This window comes from Scyliorhinus canicula, chromosome 10 (genome assembly GCF_902713615.1).
Source record: "Scyliorhinus canicula chromosome 10, sScyCan1.1, whole genome shotgun sequence".
In the NCBI taxonomy this organism is placed as follows: Eukaryota; Metazoa; Chordata; class Chondrichthyes; order Carcharhiniformes; family Scyliorhinidae; genus Scyliorhinus; species Scyliorhinus canicula.
In genome coordinates, this window is record NC_052155.1 from 47417021 (window position 1) to 47442938 (window position 25918).

The 25918-nt window shown below is 45.1% G+C and overlaps 1 protein-coding gene across 2 annotated transcripts in view; it reads right to left on the reverse strand.

Annotated features, from left to right (window-relative positions):
- LOC119972331 (SREBF chaperone) overlaps positions 1 to 25918 on the reverse strand; it is a 189663-nt gene that overhangs the window by 82404 nt on the left and 81341 nt on the right. Inside the window, exons 3-4 of one of the 2 annotated variants that reach the window (XM_038808857.1) lie at positions 21321 to 21450; positions 284 to 441 (exon numbers count right to left, since the gene is read on the reverse strand). In XM_038808857.1, the coding sequence (XP_038664785.1) occupies positions 284 to 441; positions 21321 to 21450 (288 nt within the window). The remainder of the gene's footprint in view (positions 1 to 283; positions 442 to 21320; positions 21451 to 25918) is intronic. The other variant, XM_038808858.1, reaches the window with a different exon arrangement.

A 25918-nucleotide genomic window follows, 5' to 3' on the forward strand; every position in this document is an offset into this window, starting at 1 on the left:
GCAGAAAATTAGTAAAACAGAAATAAAACTATCTCTCAACTGATAAAAACTGATCACTCGTCAGTTTGCTGCATTTAATTTTCTTGCTCATTTTGTTATTTTCCTTTTTTCCTGCAGGAATAGAAAAGCTCAGAAAGCTTAGAGATGAAAGTAAAACTTATATGGGTCACATTTGAAATTAAGATTTTAGTTGAAATTCTCTAATCAAATGTGCAATAGAAATATGAGTCATGAGCTTTGAAATTCTGCCTTGTGACAGTATGAATGATTAAATCACTTCTACCTGTCTTGAAAGACGTGATTTCTTACTTCTTCCACCAGCTGAAAAACTCTTGATAGGGGGGCACGAAATACATCCACGGCAATTAAGTTTTTGTTCCAAGGGGATACAATAGCTTTTACAAATATCTGCTGGATATATGCAACTGGAGATCCGACATACTAGAAAGGAAAAACAAGACAGAAATGATCATTTCCTTTTGAGAACTAATTGGATCGATGCTGAACTTCAAACAATACAAATATTGCTGGACATAAAATGACCAAGACTTGCCTATTTTTAAAATTTTGCTATTCAATACAAAGTACAGTTCCAAATACATCTTCTGGGGCTTAAATCTGAGGATTATGGAGAGATTTGGGTCAAGTTAATTTCCTGGAAAAGGTTCGCGAGGAGCAGAGTAATCTGGGTCTTCAATCTAATCTGGGTCTTAAAATAGATTTATAGAAATGAAGTGTATAAAGATAAAACAAAGTTTCAAGAGACTGGTGATAACAGAGCTAATGATGGGCAGTTGCACAAAAAGGGCGTGAATGGAGTGTAGATGTTGGGAATTTGGTGAAAGTGAGAATTCAGTCCTTAGCAGGAAGGAAATTCTTAGCAGGAAATTAAGATTTTATACCTTCAATTCTTGGAATGGTTTGTGTCACAGGTAAATATTTAAATTTAATCTTCCTTTCACTTTTAAACAATATCAAGTAATTTGATGAAATGCACAAATATTAGTTAATTAAACAAAACAAAGTTAGAGAGGAAAGGCAGTGTGAGCAATGTGTCATAATTGCATCAGTTCATTGAGAGCATTGCAATGATACCGGACAACCTCATCTGCAGCACAAACCTTCATCTCAAAGAAATTCAGCTCAGAGTTGAGTGAGTCTCAGGTGTGGACATTGGCATCAAGAAGGGAGAACAAATACTCTGGATGCTTTGATTCAGAAGCAATCAAATTTCTTAGGTGAAGAAATGGTACAGATCTGGTTGGTGGTCAGGGAGAGGAGGGTATGACAGCAAGTCGAGCAGGTAAGGGAGCCTTAAGGTTCAATGTTGGAAGGACTTCTTCTGATTTTAAACAGCTACAAGGTTCTTGCTACCTGCCATGATGAGGGCAAAATATGCAAGGTAGATGGCACTGGAGTCTTCTTCAACATCAGTGATCATGGCTCTCCAACTTTCACGGTCCTTGATATTTTGGTGTTGCTCTCAAATCTTTTACCTGCTCTGCTTCTTAAGCAATCAGTATATTTCCTCCTTTGTCTCCCTTTTGCTCTGGTATCCTCAATTTTCCAGTCACTACCAGATGTTCTAGTTTCTCTTTCCTCAAGTACATCCCAAAGAAATGTACTTGTCTCTTGTTATTAATTTGCAAAAGTTCTTGTATGCCCATTTTCCTCAAAATTTCCTCAATGGTGCATTATCATCACGTCTCAGAGGTTACATCGCTGTCGCCTTAATTTATCTTTCATTGTATTGCTTATGTTTCAACTTTCGCACCTATACAATAAGTTTGATCCGATGGAGCATTTTAATAATCTCAATCCAATCTATTACTATACCCCTAATCCCCTGTGATCTCACAGGTAACACCTTGTTAAAAACCTCCTGGAAGTCTAGATATACCACATCCACGTGTTCCCCATTATCCACCTCGCTGGTTATTTCCTCAAAAAACTCATGCAAGTTTGTCAAGCATGACTTACCCTTCATAAAACCATGCTGACAATGCTGAATTGAGCTTCGTCTTTCCAAATGTTCAGTCATCTCCTCCTTGATGATTGATTCCAGCAACCTCCTCACCACACAGGTCCTCAACTGTCCTACCCTCAATTATTTGTGTCCAGTCTACTTGGGCCAACTCTTTCTTCAGGCCTGTATAATTACCTCTGCCCAACGCTAAATAGTATGGCACTCTTTGTCTTCTCTTGTTCAATCAGCATTCAAAATGTTAGCATGCTGTGATCACTCCTTCAAAGAGGATCCTGAATGACAAGACTATTATCAACCCTTCTTCGTTACATAATACTAAATCTAAAACAGCCTTATTCCGAATACTGCATGCATTTAGATACGATTTTCAAATATGTCGCACTGATTTGTCATTCCCTTGCAGGATTTCCTTGTGCACTACGCTTTTCACACATTCTGTCCTCCTTTAATCTCTGATAACACTCAACCTTATCCCCAACTTTCACTCCCACAGTTACCTAAAATTTTGATTTTTTATGTTTCCTTTCCAGTCCGTAGTCATTAGACTGGCCCTGCCTGTTCATCCTATTAACCTCTTCCTTCTCCTCACATGCTGACCGGCTACTCTGGTTCCCATTAACCATTATACTTCTTGTATTTTTACCCTTCCCCCTTCCCCCCCCCCCCCCCCAACCACCATTTGATACTTTAAAATCCTTGTCACCACCCTATTTATTCTTTCTTCTATAACACTGGTCCCAGATCATTCAGGTGAAGACCGTCTCAGTAGTACAGATCCCTCGTGTCCCAATATTGATGCCAGTGCCCATTAAATGGAACCCCTCTTTCCCGTACATGTTTACGTCTCTAATTTTCTCATCCCTATGCCAATTTGCACGTGGCTCAGGTAGTACTCCAGAGATTATAACCCTTGAGAACCTGTTCTTTAATTTTGTTCCAAGTTCCTGATAATCCCCAAACAAATCCTCTTTTCTAGTCTTGTCTATGTTGTTTGTCCCAACGTGGACCACAACTAGATCTTCCCCTCCAATTCCAATATACTTTCACGGTTAGAGATGCCCCTCACCTTGGCACCGGGCTGGCAACAAACCAAGATTTGCAGTCCTGTTTGCAAAGGATGCTATCATTTCCCCTGATTATAGAATCCCCTACAACTACGACTTGTCTTTTTGCTCCCCCCACTTGAATGGTCTCCTGTACCACAGCGCAGTGGTTCGCTACTCATCCTCCCTACAGTCCTTTTCTTCATCCACACAGGAGCAAGTACTTCAAACCTGTTGGACTAGGTCAAGAGCGGGGACTCCTCCGTTTCTGAGTTCAGGATCCCTCTACCTGCCTCGCAGTCACACACTGCTGTCCCTGACCACTGGCCGAACTTGTGGTATTTAAATCTATGGAGTGTGACCACCTCCTGAAACAAAACACCCCTCTTGAATGTGCCGCAGTATCTGCAGCTCATCAATTCTGAAATTCCTTGAGCAACAAACACTTGCCGCAGATGTGGTCACTGCAGCTCCCAACAAGATCTGCCAGCTCCCACATCAGGCATCTTACAGCACATTGCCTGTCCAGCCATCTCTACTTAGTTAATTAATCAGTTTTGCAGTGATTTTGTTTTTCAAATTTAACACAGATACCCTACCAGCCAATCAGGTCACAGCTTTCCTGTGACGTCAGTTTTTCTGTTTGTTTCAGCTTCAATGGAATCTCCGATGCTCTACCCTCCAAGACTGCTCCTTGGAGACTAGGCTGTGAATCCCCGAGGTAAGTTACATTCTATATTCACTGCTCCAATGCTCTGTTCTCCGAATCTGCTCCCAGGAAACTAGGCTACAAGTCCCCGAGGTAAGTTACTTTGTATACTCACTGCTCCAATACTCTGCCCTCCGAATCTGCTCTCAGGAGACTAGGCTGCGAATCCCCGAGGTAGGTCACATTATATACCACTGGTAGACTGAAAATTTCTGTACGGCCTTGGCTCCAAGACTTAGATGCGGTTCCTCGCCTTCTGGCGGTAGGTTGTGGACTGGCCTCTCAGGCAGACAGATACAAAAACTGGCCTCTCTGTTTTAGAGGGTGCTGGCAACACCATTGTTTCCCTTTGATTCGTCATTTTGTGTATCTGTCTGTCTGCCTTTTTCAAATTCCTTGACTCTATTAGCGTAATTAGCGTATTAGTGTATACCTCCACTGATCTCTTGTTTGTGTAAACCGTTTCTATTAACAGGGTGATTTACACCTGTTTCTGTCTAGATGTCTGCTAATCTAGTTATTGGGAAAATCGCACCTCATCATGCCCTTTGAATGCTGGCGATTGCTGTCGTTAGGCAGATTTCTACTGCGCTGGGTAGATTGCATCCTATCATGCCTTATTAAATTCGTTTTACTGCTGTTACTAGGCAGATCCATGACATCTATTGGATGTTTTGGTGATCATCTTATATTGGTGGCCTCAAACATTCTCCCTAATTCTGCTCTTATGTCTTATGGTCTTAAATAGGTGCAGTGCGTGGCACGTCTGTCTCGGAGCTTGGGTTTGAGTCCCATTCCAAGACTTGTCAGCCAAGGAAAGAGTGGTCATAAAGTGGTCAAGCAGGTCTATGATCAACCTGTAAATCCTGCCACTGCATGCCAACAGGCACCAACAGCAGGAGAGATTCCCAGTCAGCCTTATGATGGAAAGAGAGTTGGAGCCTCTACCCTCACTATCCATAGTAAAAATGCATGCTACCACACCAATTTGGATTCCATGAGTCAACTGTAACACCACCACCAAGGTTCAGTATAAGTTTAGCATAACTTCCCGACCTTTCAATTCTATCCCTCCAGATGTAAAGGTTGATTTTCTTTACGGCGATAATAACCTGTGGCACAATTTTAATATTGATGTGTTTGCATGGAGATCCCTTCATTCTTCTACCCCACCAAGGCTTGTTCCTTCCAAATAATAAGTGATTTCCCTATTCTTTGTACCAACATTCAGTACCTCACATTTATTTGTGCTGAACTTCGTATGTCAATTATTTAACAATCTGCAATTTTATTAATGTCCTTCTGCAATTTGTTGCAGTCCTCCTAGGTAATGATTATCGCCATCTAACTTGTTGTCACCTGCCAAATCAGAAGTTGTATTTTTGAATCCACAGTCCCAAATTGTTCATGTAAATTATGAACAGAAATTAAGTGGGTCAAGCAAGATTTTTCCTTTTCAAATCCTATTGACTATTCATGTTGCACTTTGCGCCGGACTCAACATTCTCTATTAAGGGGCACCTTATTGAAGATCCAGAAAAATTATATCTGCTGCAGTACCACCCTCTCCGTGATATCCTTTAATCTAGCTCCAGGCCACGTAGGATCAAGATGATAATGACATCAACACTTCTGTCCCCAACTGTGGAAATTCCTAATGGCTGCATTTTTATTCTTTGCTATTTCCCTCTTGTGGATTCCACTGTCAGTTGTGTACACCTTCAAGGTGTCTCACTCCCAACAGTCTCCAGTGCTCAGCACTGGTTTGATAGAGCTTATACCAAGAAAACCCCTGTACTTGCTGCCTCTTTGTCTCGTGCTATCTACTATCTTGAACTCCTGTTGCCTTTGGGGGTGATCACCTCCTGGAACTATCCACTGACTGCTGGAAAGTTCAGATATAGAGGACAAGCAGCAATGAGGCACATGTGTTTCACTCCTTGTTCAAATGAGCTGCTGCAACTCTTCCTCAAAGTCACATAGTAAGGATGATACTTAGATGAAGCACTAAAAAGTTGCTGTTGACATCCATACCATATACACAGCAATGCCTTCAGAAGAGATGGTGGAGATATTCAAAAAGGACAATCTGAAGATTGACTAGAAGGATCATTCAAATCTGAAACATTCTACTGGGAGTGAGGCGCAGCCGGTAGGTGCCGGGTGAAGCCTCTCGTAGTCTTCTCTGCAACTAGTACACTTCGTGAGATCTACCCAGATCTCGAGATCAGGATCCCGCCCACAAAGGGCGTGACCAAGCCACACTCGCTCAAGTAGGTTTTAAACTTACTTAAGCGAACTCACCCAGGATCTACCGGCCTCCCCAGGGAGGTCCTAGCCGAGGGCCATTCAGTACTGCTCCACACAAACATGGACCGGGTGGAACAGCATCCGGGGTCTCCCGGGCCATTGGACGCTGCTGGGAGGTCAAGGACAGTGCAGGGTGGCGCCCTGGCTCTCCCCGTGGAATGTAGGCACCATGGCACTGCCAGGCTGGCACTTGGCACAGCCAAGGCACCCAGGTAGCACTGAAAAGCCAGGAGGAGCACTTCCAGGTTGCCAGTGCTGGGGCGCCTGGATGGGTAATGCCAAGGGTCAGGGCCTGAAGGGGCCATGCCCATGAAAGGGTGGGGGAGATAATGTCCATATGTGTGGGAGGTGTGTTGGATCCACAAGCTCACTTGGAGATCTGGGAACCCTTTCAAATTGGCAGCCCAATCTCAGAGATGACAGTCTGGCCAGCATATTCAGCTCCATAGTGACAAAAATAATTCTCAGCGTGGGACTTCTGGTGACGGCCATGGAGTGAGTGGTCGCACACCAGCTCATGGCGATATTTTCTGGTCTTTTCCCATCCGAAGGGCGGTGTATTTGACGGCAAGAGGCGCAGGAGTGCCTGTGGAAGGTTTTACTGTTCTGATGTGGCTGGTGGGTGGATCCACAAATTTGGAATGGGGCAAGAAGAAAAGAGCTGCTGGAACAGGAGAGTCTTCGTGGTGCACTATAGGATATGATGGTGGAGGGTAAGAGAGCTGCCCTGCCTGCCCAGTGGTCAACGGAAGAGTTTCTACATGCAAAGTTCTGCCAGCAGAGGAAGGAGGTCCTGGAAGATCTGGTCAAGGTTGTGGGAACGATTAAGTCAGAGATCGAGAGAGTGGAGAAGAGGCTGGTGAGGAGGGCAGGGAACCCCCTAATTACGCTGGTCGCGTGGAATGTGAAGGGGCTGAATGGGCTGGTCGCATGGTCACGTGTTTGCACACCTGAGGAGTCTGAAATCGGACGTGGCCTTCCTGCAGGAGACACACTTAAAGATAGGGGGCCCAACAAGGTTGAGGAAAGGATGGGTGCGGCAGGTGTTCCACTCAGGACTGGATATGAAGACGAGGAGGGTGGCGGAGTTCATGGTGGGGAATATTGTGGCAGACTTGGGGGTGGGTGTGAGTTGCCAGTGGCCCTGGTATACGTTTCTCCCCCAAATTGGGATGATGTAGATTTAATTAAGCGGGTGCTGAGGAAGATTCCTGATTTGGACTCACCGGTTGATCATGGGTGGGGGGGGGGGGCAGCTGCCATTCGGGGGTACGTGGAGCTAAGTAACACAGGGGAGGTCACGGCTGCCACGCTGTGGGAGGCACTTAAGACGGTGGTTAGGGGTGAGTTTATCTCAATTCGGGCGTATAGGGAAATGGCAAGGCTGGTAGATGAGATCCTGAGGGTGGATAGGAGGTATTCAGAAGCCCAGGAGGCAGGGCAGAGGCTCCAGATGGAGTTTGGGTTAGTGTCCAGAGGTCAAGCGGTGGGGCAGTTATGGAGGGCCAGAGGGGCAGTATATGAGTACGGAAAGAAGGTGAGCAGAATGGTGGCCCACCAGCTGAGGAAGCAAGAAGTGGCAAGGGAAACTTGCAGAGTACAGGTCTATAACACTAGAACATAAGAACTAGGAGCAGGGGTAGGCCAACTGGCCCCTCGAGCTTGCTCCGCCATTCAATTAGATCATGGCTAATCTTTTGTGGACTGAGCTTCACTTTCCGGCCCGAACACCATAACCTTTATTCTTCAAAAATCTATCTATCTTTATCTTAAAAATATTTAATGAAGGAGCCTCAACTGCTTCACTGGGCAAGGAATTCCATAGATCCACAACCCTTTGGGTGAAGAAGTTCCTCCTAAACTCGCTTTCACCCGCCAGTGGAAACAACCTGCCCGCATCTATCCTATCTATTCCCTTTATAATTTTATGTTTCTATAAGATCCCCCCTCATCCTTCTAAATTCCAACGAGGACAGTCCCAGTCTACTCAACCTCTCCTCGTAATCCAACCCCGTCAGCTCTGGGATTAACCTAGTGAATCTCCTCTGCACACCCTCCAGCGTCAGTACGTCCTTTCTCAGATAAGGAGACCAAAACTGAACACAATACCTCAGGTGTGGCCTCACTAACACCTTATACAATTGCAGCACAACCTCCCTAGTCTTAAACTCTATCACTCTAGAAATGAAGGACAAAATTCCATTTGCCTTCTTAATCACCTGTTGCAACTGCAAACCAACTTTTTGCGACTCATGCACAAGCACACTCAGGTCTCTCTGCATAGCAGCATGTTTTAATATTTTCTCATTTAAATAATAATCCCTTTTGCTGTTGTTCCTACCAAAACGGATAGCCTCACATTTGTCAACATTGTATTCCATCTGCCAGACCCTAGCCCATTCACTTAACCTATCCAAATCCCTCTGCAGACTTCCGGTATCCTCTGCACTTTTTGCTTTACCACTCATCTTAGTGTCGTCTGCAAACTTGGACACATTGCACTTGGTCCCCAACTCCAAATCATCTATGTAAATTGTGAACAATTGTGGGCCCACTGATCCCTGAGGGCCCACTGATCCCTGAGGGACACCAATCTTCCCTGCCCTCCACATTGCCAACCAGAGAAACACCCATGAATTCCCACTCTTTGTTTTCTATTAATAAACCAATCCTCTATCCTACTTTACCCTTAATGCCATGCATCTTTATCTTATGTAGCAACCTTTTGTGTGGCACCTTGTCAAAGGCTTTCTGGAAATCCAGATATACCACATCCATTGGCTTCCCATTATCTACCGCACTGGTAATGTCCTCAAAAAATTCCATTAAATTAGTTAGGCACGACCTGCCCTTTATGAACCCATGCTGCGTCTGCCTAATGGGACAATTTCCATCCAGATGCCTCGCTATTTCTTCCTTGATGATAGATTCCAGCATCTTCCCTACTACCAAAGTTAAGCTCACTGGCCTATAATAACCCGCTAAATTATCACTAGTGCATTTGCAATTTCCCTAGCCATCTCTTTTAGCACTCTGGGATGCATTTCATCAGGGCCAGGAGACTTGTCTACCTTTAGCCCCATTAGCTTGCCCATCACTACCTACTTAGTGATAACAATCATCTCAAGGTCCTCAGCTGTCATAGCCTCATTTCCATCAGTCACTGGCATGTTATTTGTGTCTTCCACTGTGAAGACCGACCCAAAAAACCTGTTCAGTTCCTCAGCCAGTTCATCTCCCATGATGAAATCTCCCTTCGCATCCTCTAAAGGACCAATATTTACCTGAGCCATTCTTTTTTGTTTTATATATTTGTGGAAACTTTTACTATCTGTTTTTATATTCTGAGCAAGTTTACTCTCATATTCTTTCTTACTCTTCTTTATAGCTTTTTTAGTAGCTTTCCCAGTCCTCTAGTCTCCCACTAATCTTTGCCACTTTGTATGCTTTTTCCTTCAATCTAATACTCTCCCTCACATCCTTAGATATCCACGGTCGATTTTCCCTCTTTCTACCATCCTGCCTTTTTGTTGTTACAAACCTTTGCTGAGCACTGTGAAAAATCACTTGTAAGGTTCTCCACTGTTCCTCAACTGTTTCACCATAAAGTCTTTGCTCCCAGTCTACCTTAGCTAGTTCTTCTCTCATCCCATTGTAATCCCCTTTGTTTAAGCACAAAACACTAGTATTTGATTTTACCTTCTCACCCTCCATCTGTACTTTAAATTCCACCATATTGTGATCGCTCCTTCCAAGAGGATCCCTAACTATGAGATCATTAATCAATCCTGTCTCATTACACAAGACCAGATCTAGGACCGCTTGTTCCCTCGTAGGTTCCATTACATACTGTTCTAGGAAACTATCGCGGATACATTCTATAAACTCCTCCTCAAGGTTGCCTTGACCGACCTGGTTAAACCAATCGACATGTAGATTAAAATCCCCCATGATAACTGCTGTACCATTTCTACATGCATCAGTTATTTCTTTGTTTATTGTCTGCCCCACCATAATGTTACTATTTGGTGGCCTATAGACTACTCCTATCAATGACTTTTTCGTCTTACTATTCCTGATTTCCACCCAAATGGATTCAACCTTATCCTCCATAGCACCGATGTCATCCCTTACTATTGCCCGGATGTCATCCTTAAATAAAAGAGCTACACCACCTCCCTTACCATCCACTCTGTCCTTCAGAATAGTTTGATACCCTCAGATATTTAACTCCCAGTCTTGACCATACTTTAACCATGTTTCAGTAATGGCCACTAAATCATAGTCATTCACGATGATGTGCGTCATCAACTCATTTACCTTATTCCGAATACTACGAGCATTCAGGTAAAGTACACTTATGTTGGGTTTTTCTACCTCGGTTTTGAATCTTAACACCTCGATCAGTAACCTCTCCTAAGTTTTATTTCCTCTTAACTTTTCTCCTAATTTTCCTTGTCGTTGAACCCATATCTTCATGTAACAACCTGCCGCATTGCTTACCATTTACGTTTTTACTTCCCGTTTTATTCCTTTTAGTATTACTGGGCCTATTCACTGAGCTCCCCTCAGTCACTGTACCTTGTACTGTCACCGTTTTTGATTTTTGACTATGGCTTCTCTGCCTTACACTTTTCCCCTTACTGCCTTTTGTTTCTGTCCCTGTTTTACTACCTTCCGACTTCCTGCATTGGTTCCCATCCCCCTGCCACATTAGTTTAAACCCTCCCCAACAGCTCTAGCAAACACCCCCCTCCCAGGACATCGGTTCCAGTCCTGCCCAGGTGCAGGTTGTGCGGACGCAATCGAGACTCCAGGATGGTATGTTGCCTCCCTGGATGGTGTTGAACCGGAGGGGGTGAATGGAGTGTTTGAGGCGTTTTTTTTGGGAGGATATACGAGCCGGAGCCTCCGGCGGGGGGTGGGGGAATGCAGCGGTGTTTGGACCGGTTGGAGCTTCCCACTGTAGAGGAGCAGCTGGTTCAGGGATCGAAGGCCCCAACTGGGTTGAGGGAGATGATGGAGAGCATGGATATGATGCAGGCAGGGAAGGTCCCGGGTCTGGACAGGTTCCTCTTGGTGGAGACATGGGGGTCACTGCTGTGAGGGCATTTAATGAGGCAAGAGAGAGAGGGAAGCACCCCCTACACTGTCGCAGGCTTCCATCTCCCTGATATTGAAAAAGAACAAGGATCCGGAGTAGTGCGGGTTATACCGCCCGGTACCATTACTGAACATGGATTCCAAGCTGTTGCAACGGTGTTGTTGGCCTCGCGAATCAAAGACTGCGTCCCGGGGTGATAGGCGAAGACAAATGAGTTTTGTGAAACGGGAGGCAGTTGGTGAATGTGAGGCGGCTGCTCAATGTAATTATGATGCCTTCGGAAGGTCAGGAAGTGGTGGTGGTCATGGACACGGAGAAGGAGTTTGATCGGGTGGAGTGGGAATATCTGTGGGAGGTACTGTGGCGCTTTGGGTTCAGGCACGGTTTTATGGATTGCTTCTGGCTGCTATACAAGACACCGGTCGCAAGCGTGAGGGCGAACCGAGTTTTTGGTTGCATAGGGGACGAGGCAGGGGTGTCCGCTCTCCCCGTTGCTCTTTCCTTTGGTGATAGTGCTGCTGCCAATGGCACTTAGGGTGCCGGGGGACGGAGAGGGAATGTGCGGAGGTGACACCGAGCGTTGGGTCTCGCTGTTTGTGGACAACCTGCTGATCTACATTTCAGACCCACTGGGCAGTATTGGGAACATCATGGAAATTCTGGAGGAATTTGGCCAGTTTTCCAGATACAAGTTGAATATGGGAAAGGGCGAGGTGCTCCCGATTGCAACTAGAGGGCAGGAGAGGAGATATGGGGAGCTGTCTTTAAAGGTATTGGGGGCGAGTTTTAGATACTTGGGCAACCAGGTGGCACGGGGCTGGGCACAGCTCCACAAGCTGAACTTGACTTGGTTGGTAGAGCAGATGAAGGGGGACTTTAAGAGGTGGCATGTGCTGCCGCTGGCGGGATGGGTGCAGACAGTAAAAATGACAGTGCTGCCAAGATTTCTGTTAGTATTTCAGAACCACCCAATCTTCGTCCTGAAGGCATTCTTGAAAAACGGTAATGCGATGATCTTTGGGTTGTGTGGGCAGGGAGACCCCGCGGGACAGCAGGGCTCTCCTGGAGTGGGAGTGAGCTGGCGCTGCTGAACATGAAGTACTACTGGGTGGCGCACATTGCCATGGATAGGAATTGGGTCGTGGGGGAGGGGTCGACGTGAGGTCGGATGGAGGTGGCATCATGGAGGGGAACGGATTTAAAGGCTTTGTTGTCAGTGCCACTGCCGTTCCCGCTGGCCAGGCATTCCATGAGTCCAGAGGTGGCGATATTCGGGGTGTCAGAAGACCCAAGGTTCAGGGGGCGAGAGAGGCCGACGATTTGGTCTTTGCCTCCCTGATAGCTGGAGACGGATTTGATCGGGTGGAGAGACTCAGCCGCCGAAAGCCGGGGTTTGGGTGAGCGACCTGGCAGAATTCCTAAGGCTGGAGAAGGTCAAGTTCGTCCTGAGGGGGTCATTCGATGGGTTCACTCGGAGTTGGAAGCCGTTTATTGATTTCTCCAAGGAGTATCGAGGGGTCAGCAAAGGCAGGGGAATAGTGAGGGAGTAAGGGGGTTAAAATGGGGAAGGCAGGATGGGAGAAGGGGGCGGTATTAGGGGAGCGGAAGGGGTAGTGGGTGTTTGGTGGTTTATAATGTTGTATGGTTGTTCTGCTTTTGATGGTTTGTATGAAAATGCCTTGAATAAAATATTTTTAAAGAAAAGAAAATAATTCTAAGTGTGGGCTAAACTAGTTAGAAACTCCCCAGGGTTCAAAAAGTGTGGTTAGATAGCGATGGGGAATTCATCGGCAGAGCCAGCACGCAAGTCCCAGCAACACCCGCCACAAATGACACTTAGAGAGACGTTTCCGTTCGATCATGCCATTAACTCTGTTCAGCTCCACAGATCTGCTGTTTTTGTCCAGCATCTTCCGTTTTTATTATGTATTATTGAAGATTGACTATTTGATCATTAGTTTGGTCCTTCATCTCTACAACAATTTGCATTTATATCGCACATTTAACATTGCGAAATGTCGCATGGTGCTCATCAAGGAAGGTTTCAAGAAAAACCTTTGACAGGAGATTTCAAGTCTGCTGTACAAAGTTTATCTAAGAGGCGAGTTTTACAGAGCACCTTAAAAGGAGACAAGAGAAGTGGAAGGCAGAGGAGTTCACGAAGGAAACTCCAGAGCCTAAGGCCAAGAAAGCTGAAAGCATTGAGCAGCACTGTGGCACAGTGGTTAGCACTCCTTCCTCGCGGCGCCGAGGTCCCAGATTCAATCCCGGCCCTGGGTCACTGTCCGTGTGAAGTTTGTATATTCTCCCCGTGTTTGCATGGGTTTCATTATTTTTTAAAAATAATTTTTAATCAAGTTTTTCAATAACAAATTTTCTCCCCACAATTTAAAACAAACAAGGCGTGGTTCCACACCGACACAAGAACTCACCCCCCAAAAATAAATAATAACAAAAAACCAACAGCAATACAAGAAAGAAGAAAATAACAACATCGCAAACCCACCGCCGCAAAAACAAACCCCCTAACCATCCCCAAACCACCCCCCCCCCCCAAGTTGCTGCTGAGACCGACCACTCTCTACCCCTTCGCAAGGAAGCCCTTCGAGAAAGGGCTGCCACCGCCGAAAGAACCCCTGTACCGACCCCCTCAGGGCAAACTTCATCCTCTCCAACTTGATGAACCTAGCCATGTCGTTGATCCAGGCCTCCGAACTCGGGGGCCACGTATCCCTCCACTGTAATAGAATCCTGCGCCGGGCTACTAGAGACGCAAAGGCTACAACGCCGGCCTCTCTCGCCTCCTGCACTCCCGGCTCCGAAGCTACCCCAAAGATCGCGAGCCCCCAGCCCAGCTTGACCACTTCCAACAAAGCCCCTGCCACCCCCTTCCAAAACCTCTCCAAGGCAGGAAAAGCCCAGAACATATGGGTGTGGTTCGCCGGGCCTCCCGAACACCTCCCGCACCTGTCTTCCCCTCCGAAGAACCAGCTCATCCTTGCCCCTATCATGTGAGCCCTTTGCAGCACCTTCAGCTGAATTAGGCTGAGCCGTGCGCAAGAGGAGGAGGAATTCACCCTCTCCAGGGCGTCCGACCACGTTGCATCTTCAATCTCTTCCCCAAGCTCTTCCTCCCACTTCGCTTTGAGCTCTTCTACTGAGGCCTCCTCCTGCATCAGCTGGTAAATAGCCGAGACCTTTCCTTCACCGACCCACGTCCCCGAAAGCACCCTATCTTGCACCCTCCTTGGTGGCAGCCGCGGAAACTCCGCCACCTGCCTCTTAACAAATGCCCTGACCTGCATATATCTAAAAGTGTTCCCAGGGGGGAGGTTCCACTTCCCCACCAGCTCCTCCAGAGTCGTGAACTTCCCATCCAGGAAGAGGTCCCCAAACTGTCTGATGCCTGCCCTGTGCCAACTCCCAAATCCCCCACCCATTTTCCCCGGCGCAAATCGGTGATTGCCCCGTATCGGGGCCCAAACTGAGGCCTTCACTTCCCCCCTATGCCGCCTCCACTGTCCCCAGATTTTAAGGGACACAACCACCACCGGACTCGTAGAGTACTTTGCCGGGGGGAGTGGAAGTGGGGCCGTCACCAAAACCTCCAGACTCGTACCCGCACAGGACGCCACCTCCAATCTCTTCCATGCGTCACCCTCCCCTTCCGTCACCCAGCTGTGAATCATCGCCACGCTCGCTGCCCAATAATATCCACACAGGTTGGGCAGCACCAGGCCCCCTACCTCCCTTCTTCGCTCCAAAAATACCCTCCTTACTCTCGGGGCCTTCCGCGCCCACACGAACCCTAGAATCGACTTATTCACCCTTCTGAAAAAAGCCTTTGGGATCAATATGGGGAGGCACTGGAAAAGAAACAAAAACCTCGGGAGCACCGTCATCTTAATCGACTGGACCCTCCCTTAGGGGCCTCACGGTAGCTAGCATCAATGCTTCACAGCTCCAGGGTCCCAGGTTCGATTCCCGGCTGGGTCACTGTCTGTGTGGAGTCTGCACGTCCTCCCCGTGTGTGCGTGGGTTTCCTCCGGGTGCTCCGGTTTCCTCCCACAGTCCAAAGATGTGCGGGTTAGGTGGATTGGCCATGCTAAATTGCCCGTAGTGTAAGGTTAATGGGGGGATTGTTGGGTTACGGGTATACGGGTTACATGGGTTTAAGTAGGGTGATCATTGCTCGGCACAACATCGAGGGCTGAAGGGCCTGTTCTGTGCTGTACTGTTCTATGTTCTATGCCCGCCAACGAAAGCGGTAACACGTCCCACCTCCTAAACCCCTCCTCCATCTGCCCCACCAGCCTCGAAAAGCTAAGCCTATGCATCGCCCCCCCAGGTCCTAGCCACCTGGACCCCAAGATACCTAAAGCTCCTCTCAGCCCTCTTCAATGCGAGTTCACCTATCTCCCTCTCCTGATCCCCCGGGTGCAGGACAAACAGCTCACTTTTCCCCACATTGAGCTGATAGCCCGAAAAGTCCCCAAACTCCTCAAGTATCCTCAGCACCTCTGGCATCCCCTCAGCCGGATCCGCGACATACAACAGCAGATCATCTGCGCACAGCGACAACCGGTGCCCCCCCCCCCCCCCCCCGCCCCTTTACAAACCCCGTTTGATCCTCATGAATCACCGTCGGGACCACATCCTCCACCCTCCTGGACAGCACCTTTGACAACAACTTTACATCTACATTAAGGAGCAAGATCGGCCTGTAAGACCCACACTGAAGTCCCGCTTCAGGAGCAAAGAGATAATTGCCCTGGACATCGGTGGGGGCAGAGCCCCCCCCCCCCCCCCCCCCCCCCCCCCCCCCCCCCACCCAAGCCTCATTCAGGGTCCTCACAAGCAGAGGGCCCAACAAATCTGAAAATTTCTTGTAAAATTCCACCGGGAACCCGTCAGGCCCCGGCGCTTTCCCTGTCTGCACATGGGGCCCCCAAACCCTCCACCCGATTGTCCCCAACTCTTGGGAACTCCAGCCTATCCAAAAAGCGGTCCATCCCACCTGCTTCCCTGGGGGGCACCGCCCGGTACAGCCTCTCGTAAAAGGATCTGAACACCCCATTGATGTCCTTTCCACCCCGCACCAAGTGGCTCCCCCAATTTCTCTAGCTGCCTCCCGCTTCCGGTCTTGGAATGGATGGGCATTAAATGCTGGCCGAGCCAGCAATGCCCACATTATAAAGGAATTTAAAAAAAAGTGGAAGTAGATAGTCGCCGTCATGGGATAAATACGTGATTGCGAGCTACTCTCAGGATCAAATCCAACATGTTACTAGCATTAAATGGAGAATATAAGGCTGCAACACAAGGTCAATACCTTCAAACATTGAAGTGGCCACTCAGTAAGGAGAAGAATCTTACTTGCTGCATTTTTCAGCCTTTTTGGCCCAGGGCATTAAACTCTCTTTTACACAATACTCCATAGCAGAATGAAATCACTCAGAGCTTCTTAACTGACATTGTAAAGAAAGTAAGACATGTGAGAATGAGATAGGTCAATTAGATATAAACTGTGAATAAATCACAGAAAGTTATCTCTGGCTCAGGGCTACTGAATATCTGGAAAACAATCCATTTTAAATCATACTTTTCTCCAAGAAAATTGCAAGATTGAAATTAATAATAGGTGTATGTGGGAGTACAGTAGATTGTAATTGAGGATAAACTGTCAGGCCTTCCTCCAAACCTGCTTTCAATTACTATTCATGATAATAATCACAAGTACATTATTATGGTGGACTTATTTCGAAAACATAAGAATTAATGTTTAAAAATCCACAACATGTGCCGAATGCCTTGTTAGACTAATATGCTATATATTATGGCAATGAGACAAGAGAACAAGAACATAAAAAACTCAAGTAGATCATTTAGCCCTTCAGGCATGTTCTATCATTCAATCAGATTGTGGTTAATCTGCAACTTAACTCTATATTCCAGGCTTGGCTTCTGGTCTATGTAATTTTGTGTTGCTTTTTTTCAGTAAGTGGAAATGGTGCAACTCATTTTAGCATCCCTGGGATAGCAAGTGGGAATGGAAGGACTGATTACCGACTGGTAATCTGTTGGATGTAACCCAGATGGAAGTTGCACTCACCCTCATGCCCGCAAAGAGTCAAAGTAGGTACCAATGTTCGCAAACAAAACAAGACATGTAAGGAAGTCAAGCATTGCTTTTATCGTGCATTCATTAACCAGCCTATCATTAGTTTCAAGACAGGAAGGGAAGAAAAATTGGTCAAGAAAACATTGTAAAATCTTTGATGTCTGAGTGCTTCAGTAGGATCAGAGGCAGCTAAAAGAGTAATAGCATGTATCTACTTCAATGGAATTCTGTATGTTTTTAATTAAAAATGCATGTTTACTTCTCTATATGACTGAAAAGTATCAGAGGTAGAAGCAGGGACGTTCATTGCATCTAAAAATATTTTAATATAGTTAAACTGCCTTAACTTACTGGGCGACACAGCAACAGCTAAATTTTCTATGTTTCGATCAACTTCCACCTCACAGTAGATAATTAATCTCAATAGACAAAGGATGCCAATTTCACAATTGTGTTAAGGATAAAGGATAGTGTGCAACCCTTCAGCCAATTTCGTTTTCCATCATCCTGGGATCTCTCAACTCCTTTATGAGGCATGAATTTCTTAGCTGGAAGTCATCCTTCACTCAAGTGCGCAATTATTTATCTGCGAGTCTAGATAGGGAATGACGGAAGGGAAAAAAAAAACAATTCTGTGCTCATCTAATATCTAAACAGTAATGTTTAAAAATAGAAGGCAAGACTTGCATTTATAGTGCGCCTTTTGCAATCAGGCTGCCAGCCCAAAGTGTTTCATAATAAATGAAATATTTTTGAAGTGTAGTCACTGTTATAATGTAGGAAATATGACAACCAATTTGCACAACAAGCTTCCACAGAGGTGTGATAATCATAAAATAATCTGATTTTTGGGTTGCAGGTTTTATGATGCCCGGGTTGTGGGACAAACATCAGCCATGACGAGGGATAAATCCTCCTCCCCACCTCCTTCTCAAAATTGTGTCAACGATTATAATTCCTCCAAGGACTCAGTACTTCTACTGTAGTAAGGAGTAAACAACTAATATGCAAGTTGTTGATGATCTCTTCAAACAGCACCAGTGGTGGTGAGGTTGGGGAAGAGAGGTGGGGTAGGTGAAGAGGGAAGTGCCACTGTGTTGCTGAACACGTTTACGAGAAGACATTAACCTGTGTGGCAGGAAGCATAGATGGTCTTGCATCAAATCAGCATTAGACTCTGAATCTGCATACTCAGCATATATCTGGAACATCTGCACCAACGGTCTTAATATTTCAGGAAAACTAACACCACAACTGGGCATAAGTGACACAGATCCCATGTTTCTATTAAAATGGCATTGAGAGTGCTGAAACTACCAGTACCTCAGAGCCAAACTTTGTGACCATTGAGTTAGTACAGTTGGAAGATGAGGAGGTAGGCATAGGTTTGAGGAGGAAAAGATACTGCAATTAGAGACATTAAAATTGGAAACATCCGAAGCAGAAGAAAGAATACAGGTAGCAAGAGGAAAGACAGCCCGAGGAACAGGGATTGCAGAAGAGATCATCACCAACCTGGGTATATCCTTTCACACTGGTAGGTCAAACCCACTGGGAGGTGGCGGTATAGTAGCATGCAGTCCAGAGGAAGTGGTTTTAGGATTGTTTAACGTTGACACTATGCCTCATGAGGTCTCCTGGTATCAGGTCAAACATGAGCATGGAAACCCCTTGCCGATTACAGCTCATCACCCTCTCTCAGTTGTTGACAGTACTCCTCTATTTTGAGTAGCACTCTGAAGAACCATTGAGGAAGCAACAGCACCAATGTGACTCTGGTCTGGGGCAATTTCCATCACCAAGACTGGTTCAACAGCACTACTACCGTCAGAGCTGGTCGAGTCTCAGAGGACACATCTGACAGGCTGGGCCTGCCGCAGGTGGGGGAGAGGAAACCAACATAAGGAAAAACCTACCTGACCTTTTCCTTACCATCTACCTACTGCAGATGCATCTGTTCATGACAGTATTGGTAGAAGTAACCATCACATAGTCATTGTGAAGATTAAATTCTATCTTTATTCCAAGGACACCCTTCATTTTGTTCTGTGACACATTCACTGTGCTAAATGTCAAAAATAGTTCAAAACTGGGTACCCATGGGACACTGAGAGCCATCAGGAGGAAAAATTAATTCTACCACATTATACCAGTACAACTGCAACATTGGCGCCTCTCCGATAAAAATAAAGATTGCGGAGGTATGTCTTGTCTGCAGGAAGAGACAAATTCAACCACATCGGTCTACTCTCAATCATCAGCAAAGTAACAGCAAGTGCTGTTGACAGTGCCAACAAGCAGCAATTACTCACCAATGTTGAGTTAGGGTTCCACCAGGACCAGTCAGCTCAATAACCAATTCGAGCCTTGGCTCAAACAAACAAATCCCAGAGGTGAGGTCTGTACAACTAGGGCCGCATTTGATTGAGTGTGTCATCAAAGAGCCCGAGTAAAATGAAAGTCAGTGGGATTGATGGGGATGGCTTCCACTAACTGGAGTCATAGCCTAGCACAGAGGAAGATGGTGTGGTTGTTATAGGTCAATCATTTCAGCCTCAAGACATCGATGCAGGAGTTTCTCAGGGCACTGTACTAGACCCATCCTTAGCTGCTTCATCAATGACCTTCTCTTCATCACAAAGTTAGAAGGGGGGTTTACTGATTACTGCAGTGTTCAGTTCCCTTCACAACTTCTTAAAGGAAGCAGTCCATCCCCACATACAACATTCAGATCTGGGGCAGGAGGGGTCTCTTTACTGACTGGAAACTAAACTAACAATAAAAAATTGTTGTCTGAAAGAACAGATCAGTGGCTGTCTATTCTGGGGCAAGTAACTCAACTCTTGATGTCGCACACAAGTCAAAACTCTGACACAATACTCTCCACTTGACTGGATGAGCACAGATCTAATTCAATCAAGAAGTCTGACACCAACCAGGACACAGCAACTAGTTTGGTTGGTACCCCATTCACCACGCTAAACATTCACCGCCTCCATTTCTGGTGCACCATGACTATGCTGTAGCATCGAGAAAATGCACTGTAGAAACTTGCCAAAAAGCACCTCCCAAACCTACAACTCTACCATCTATAAGAATAAGTTCAACAGATGCCTAAGAATACCACCAACTGCAAGTTCTCTTCCAAGCCATCCACCATAGTAGCAAAATATGTTTCTGTGCCTCCATCATTACTGAGTCAACGTCCTGGAACTCCCTACCCAACAGCACCATGGGGGGACCCACACCACAAGGACCACAGTGGTTCCAGATCAGAGCTCTCCACAATCTTCTCAAGGAGAATTAGGGATGGACATTAAATGCTGGTGATGCCTACATCGCATGAACAACAGAAGGAGAACAGAGGGAGAAACTGCACCATTGTCAAACTAGTACAGAATCCTCCACCAGCAGTAAGTTGGGTCACAGAATTTGAGGCCAATTCAATTATATTCCAAACTTTAAACAACAAAATGATATTGTCCCGAAAGATGTGCTTTTAGGTAATTTGGTCATTCTGAATTCTTCCTCCGTGTACCCGAAAAGGTGCCGGAATGTGGTGACTAGGGGCTTTTCACGGTAACTTCATTGGAGTATTAATGTAAGCCTACTTGTGACAATAAAGATTATTATTGATAGTTTCATCTGAACATTCAATTTGTGTTTTTTTTTTAAATTTAGATTTTTACATTTATGCCTCTAACTAAATATTAACTATAAGTATATACCCGATATCATGCAACATTTCAACATTTCTTAATGCGATTCACTTCTTATGTGACAAGTGATCATCTGAGATTACTTCCACTGTTACTGACAAACTTGCGACAATTGGTAATGAATTTTCAGGCTGATAATTCTCTTTCTATGCAGATAGAATGTAGTTGGCCAGATAAAGGGCAGCCCTGAAGCACTCCTCTCCCAAAGTGAAGGGGTACTTCAGAGACTGCTAACCTTAGTATTCACCATTACCTGCTTTACTGAAATGGCAACAACTTTCCTACAGGAGATGTAATGGTCAAACAGTTGTACAGTGCAGAACTTACCCAATCTGGTCTATCACTCTGATCAGTGTGTCGTGGATTTGGTTCAAGTGGGGGTACAGAGTAATCCTTCACAGGTGTTGTGAACTCCACAGGTCCTGTTCCTGGCAGAGGTAGCTTTAATAAGGGATAACTGTGATAAATCAAAATTGGGAAAAAAATTAAGTACAAAATCCCAGAAATTATGTTTCAATTATTTTCCACTCACCTTTATAAATATTAGCAAACGACTGAGTTTGTACAGGTAAACAATGATAAATTGGGGCTGGTTTAGCACAGAGCTAAATCGTTGGCTTTGAAAGCAGACCAAGGCAAGCCAGCAGCACGGTTCAATTCCCACACCAGCCTCCCTGAACAGACACTAGAATGTGGTGACTAGGGGCTTTTCACAGTAACTTCATTTGAAGCCTACTTGTGACAATAAGCGATTTTCATTTCATTTTCATAAATACAGATTTCTCAGGAAATGCTGCAGTAGAAAAAGGATTTTCATCGATTTACAGGGAGGCCTCGAGTGCCATGAAGGCAAAGCATGCCAATACTTAACATTTTCCAAAGCCCGTCTCCTATGGAAAGGAGACTCCTATTTGTACACTCCAGGAGCATTGTGAATGTTGACAATCCTGCATTTCACTTCAATTTTCCTCGACTGACGTGTGTTGTGATGCAGTGACTACAGCACTTGCACTTCTGACCTAAAACAAATCCATCTTAATTACTAACCCGTGAAGTCTTGACACACTTGAATTACCCATATTACTTCTAAAGTGCAGCAACCAGTAACTTATTACGCCATAAAAGCATTGTAAAATAAAATGATGTTTTTCCCAGCTTAGATTCTGGCAAACAGAAGTATTGTCTTCACTTTAGTCAAACCTACATTGTTGAGGTTTCACTTCATCCACTTTTGTTAGCATTCAGAATCCAAAGTCACAGTTGTGTTATCTACCAAAATATATTCATTTGGGAACAAATGTGAGTCATGCTACCAGCAAGCTTGCAAACTGCTTAAAATTAAAAGACCTTTGAAGAAGCATGATATTTTGTTTCTAATTAAAGTATGGTAACTTTGTTGTGTGATTCATCAAATCAAATTTTTCTGCCATCCACTGTGACAGACAAGCTAACAACGATATATCGCTCTGCGCACAGTTCAAAATGCTGACTGGAGAGACAACACAAGTTGGAAAGTCAATATTTATTATTATGTTGGATTAACATTTCAATCCAACAGAACTAGAACTATTGTATGCCCTCACAATGTTTTCATAGTGGGAAATGAGGCTGGGAAAGGAGTTAGTGGCAAAGTTTCATGGAATTTACAGTGCAGGTGGCCATTCAGCCCATCAAGTCTGCACCGGCCCTTGGAAAGAGCACCCTACTTAAGCCCACTCCTCCACCCTATCCCTGTAACCCCACCTAGCCTTTTGGACAGCAAGGGGCAATTTAGCATGGCCAATCCACCACCCCTGCACATCTTTGGACTGTGGGAGGAAACTGGAGCACCCAGAAGAAACTCATGCAAGCACGGGGAGGAACATCAAACTCCACATAGACAGTCACCTGAGGCTGGAATTGAATCCGGGACCCTGGAGCTGTGAGGCAGCAGTGCTACCCACTATGCCACCCCACAATGGTATCAATTTTCCCAATATTAAGCACACGGGGAACACTTTGGAAAGGGAGAGTGATCACCTCGACGCTATGGTTCATACTTGAAAAGGGAGGTAGATGATGCTTTTAAGCATTTGTGCCAAAGGAAGATTTCACTTTCCAAGTCAGTACAATCAGTTCAGTTCAAGGGAAGCATTAGTTTGGTGGGGTTCACCGAACGTCAACTGTACCGTGTTCCTAGAAGATGATAAATGAGCATGGGGTAATAGCAATTCAAGGTTTGATGCTGGACATCCTGCTAGGGAAGGATAGTGAGAAAAGTATCCACCCAAAGTTGTAAACAGAAATGCTAGGAGATTGCGGAACAAACCAGTTTAGCTACAATAAAGACAAAAACTATGATATATTAGGCATCAGAGACTTTGAGGCTGGTAAATGCAGACGTCTAGACCCAAAGAGGTAGGGGGAGTGGTTATGTCAGATAACAAATATCCGATCATGACTTGAGCTCAGAAGCCCGAGTTCAGACATAGAGGTTGTGGATACTTAGTGCACCAGTTTGAATGGGAAACATGGAAAAAATGTTACTAAGTTTTATGTTCAATTCAGAGGAATATTCAAGATAGAAAGGAAGGTAAATTGTAATGGAGGATTTAAATTTGTAACAATCAATTGGTTTAGTACATCTAGTGAAGTGTCATGGTTAACCATGGTTGCTTGAATTTCCACGAGTTTCCTGAGATTTGAAACATTTTTAACCCAATTTAAGCCTCCTCCTATATTACCAACATAGGCACAGTTTAGGAGTGCACATCATTACATGTAATGGTAAGATAAACACTGATGGTTTTCTTGTCTTTCCTTTCCTACATTCATGTGAACTCATGAAAATGTTCAAAAGATATTTTAAATGATGATCTCAAGTACTACTCTGAAAGTTCTTTCATGTTAGAAATAAAAAATGGTGTATTATGCCCGCATTCCTGAAGAGAGAACCAGGCAAAATACAATAAGTTGAGAGAGGGAATGACCAGGAAAATAAGACCGGCAAAGAGAAAATATGTGAATACAATGGCATTTAACATAAAAGGGAGTTCAAAACCTTCTATCGGCATGTAAGTATTAAGCAGGTAGTAACCGGTGGAGTGGGCCTACTACGGGCAAAGAGCATGACATAAACTTAAGAGGTGCAGGGCAAAGACAGATTACTCAATGAAGACTTTGCATTGCTATTGTCACAAGGCTATGTCCCTTTATTTTTCACAAATACGATTGTTCAATTTTCAACTGGCTGGAAATTTTGCAATTTGAGCTGAGCCAGAGCAACTGCTTAAAAATGCCATGGCCACATTCCAAGAGATACATTTCCTATAATCCAGACACCCATCGAAACTTGTAACTGTCTAAGGAAAATACATTAAAAAATGCAAAGTACTGGATATTGAAACAATAACTGCCACAGACCTCAAACCTCTTGAAAATACACAATGGGTGAAGTATTTAAAGGCAAGACAATCCAGCCAGTAGCGAGAGATTTCAAGTGGCATAGATGGCGCGTCAAGCAAGTCTTCAGGCGAGGAAGTAGGTTAATGGTTTTTATTGCTTCCTCTATCTCTCTCTTTTTTGGAATAGAGTTTTGGAAGGTTCAAGAAGCCAACTCTACCTGAAACCTACCAGCGACTCGAGATCTCAATAATTGTAGCATATTCTACATTTGACCATATCCAAGAAACAAACTAACCTAAATCGGCTGCAGCATTTAAAATCTATACGTCAAGGACAATCAAAGGGCACTTAACCATACATTGTTTTACTTTATTTCATTGGACTTAACTCCCCTTATTTCTGATACATCTCTGTGTGGGGCCCAGATCATTGTATGCAGACTGACTGCCTTGATGTCGCACTTTTATTATTTTTTTCAGGTTTTGTGATGAATAACTTTGCTTTCTTTTGCTAATGCTCTTCGGGAGGGTTTAAACTAGTTCAGCAGGGGATTGGGAACCTGAATTGTAGCTTCAGTACACCAGAAGCTGAGAGTAGTGAGGTCATGAGTATGGTTACCGGCAGGAAGGTGGTTTCAAGTGCGTCTACTTCAATGCTAGGAGCATCCGGAATAAGGTGGGTGAGCTTGCGGCATGGGACTTCGATGTTGTGGCCATTTCGGAGACATGGATAGAGCAGGGTGAGGAATGGTTGTTGCAGGTGTCGGGGTTTAGATATTTCAGTAAGCTCAGGGAAGGTGGTAAAAGAGGGGGAGGGGTGGCATTGTTAGTCAAGGACAGTATTACAGTGGCTGAGAGGACATTTGATGAGGACTCAAATACTGAGGTAGTATGGGCTGAGTTAAGAAACAGGAAAGGAGAGGTCACCCTGTTAGGGCTTTTCTATAGGCCTCCGAAAAGTTCCAGAGATGTAGAGGAAAGGATTGCAAAGATGATTCTGGATAGGAGCAAAAGTAACAGGGTAGTTGTTATGGGGGACTTTAACTTTCCAAATATTGACTGGAAACACTATAGTTTGAGTACTTTAGATGGGTCTGTTTTTGTCCAATGTATGCAGGAGGGCTTCCTGATGCAGTATGTAGATAGGCCAACGAGAGGCGAGGCCATATTGGATTTGGTACTGGGTAATGAACCAGGACAGGTGTTAGATTTGGAGGTAGGTGAGCACTTTGGTGATAGTGACCACAATTCGATTACATTTACTTTAGCGATGGAAAGGGATAGGTATACACCGCAGGGCAAGAGTTATAGCTGGGGGAAAGGCAATTATGATGCGATGAGGCAAGACTTAGGATGCATCGGCTGGAGAGGAAAACTGCAGGGGATGGGCACAATGGAAATGTGGAGCATGTTCAAGGAACAGCTACTGCGTGTCCTTGCTAAGTATGTACCTGTTAGGCAGGGAGGAAGTGGTCGAGCGAGGGAACCATGGGTTACTAAAGCAGTTGAAACACTTGTCAAGAGGAAGAAGGAGGCTTATGT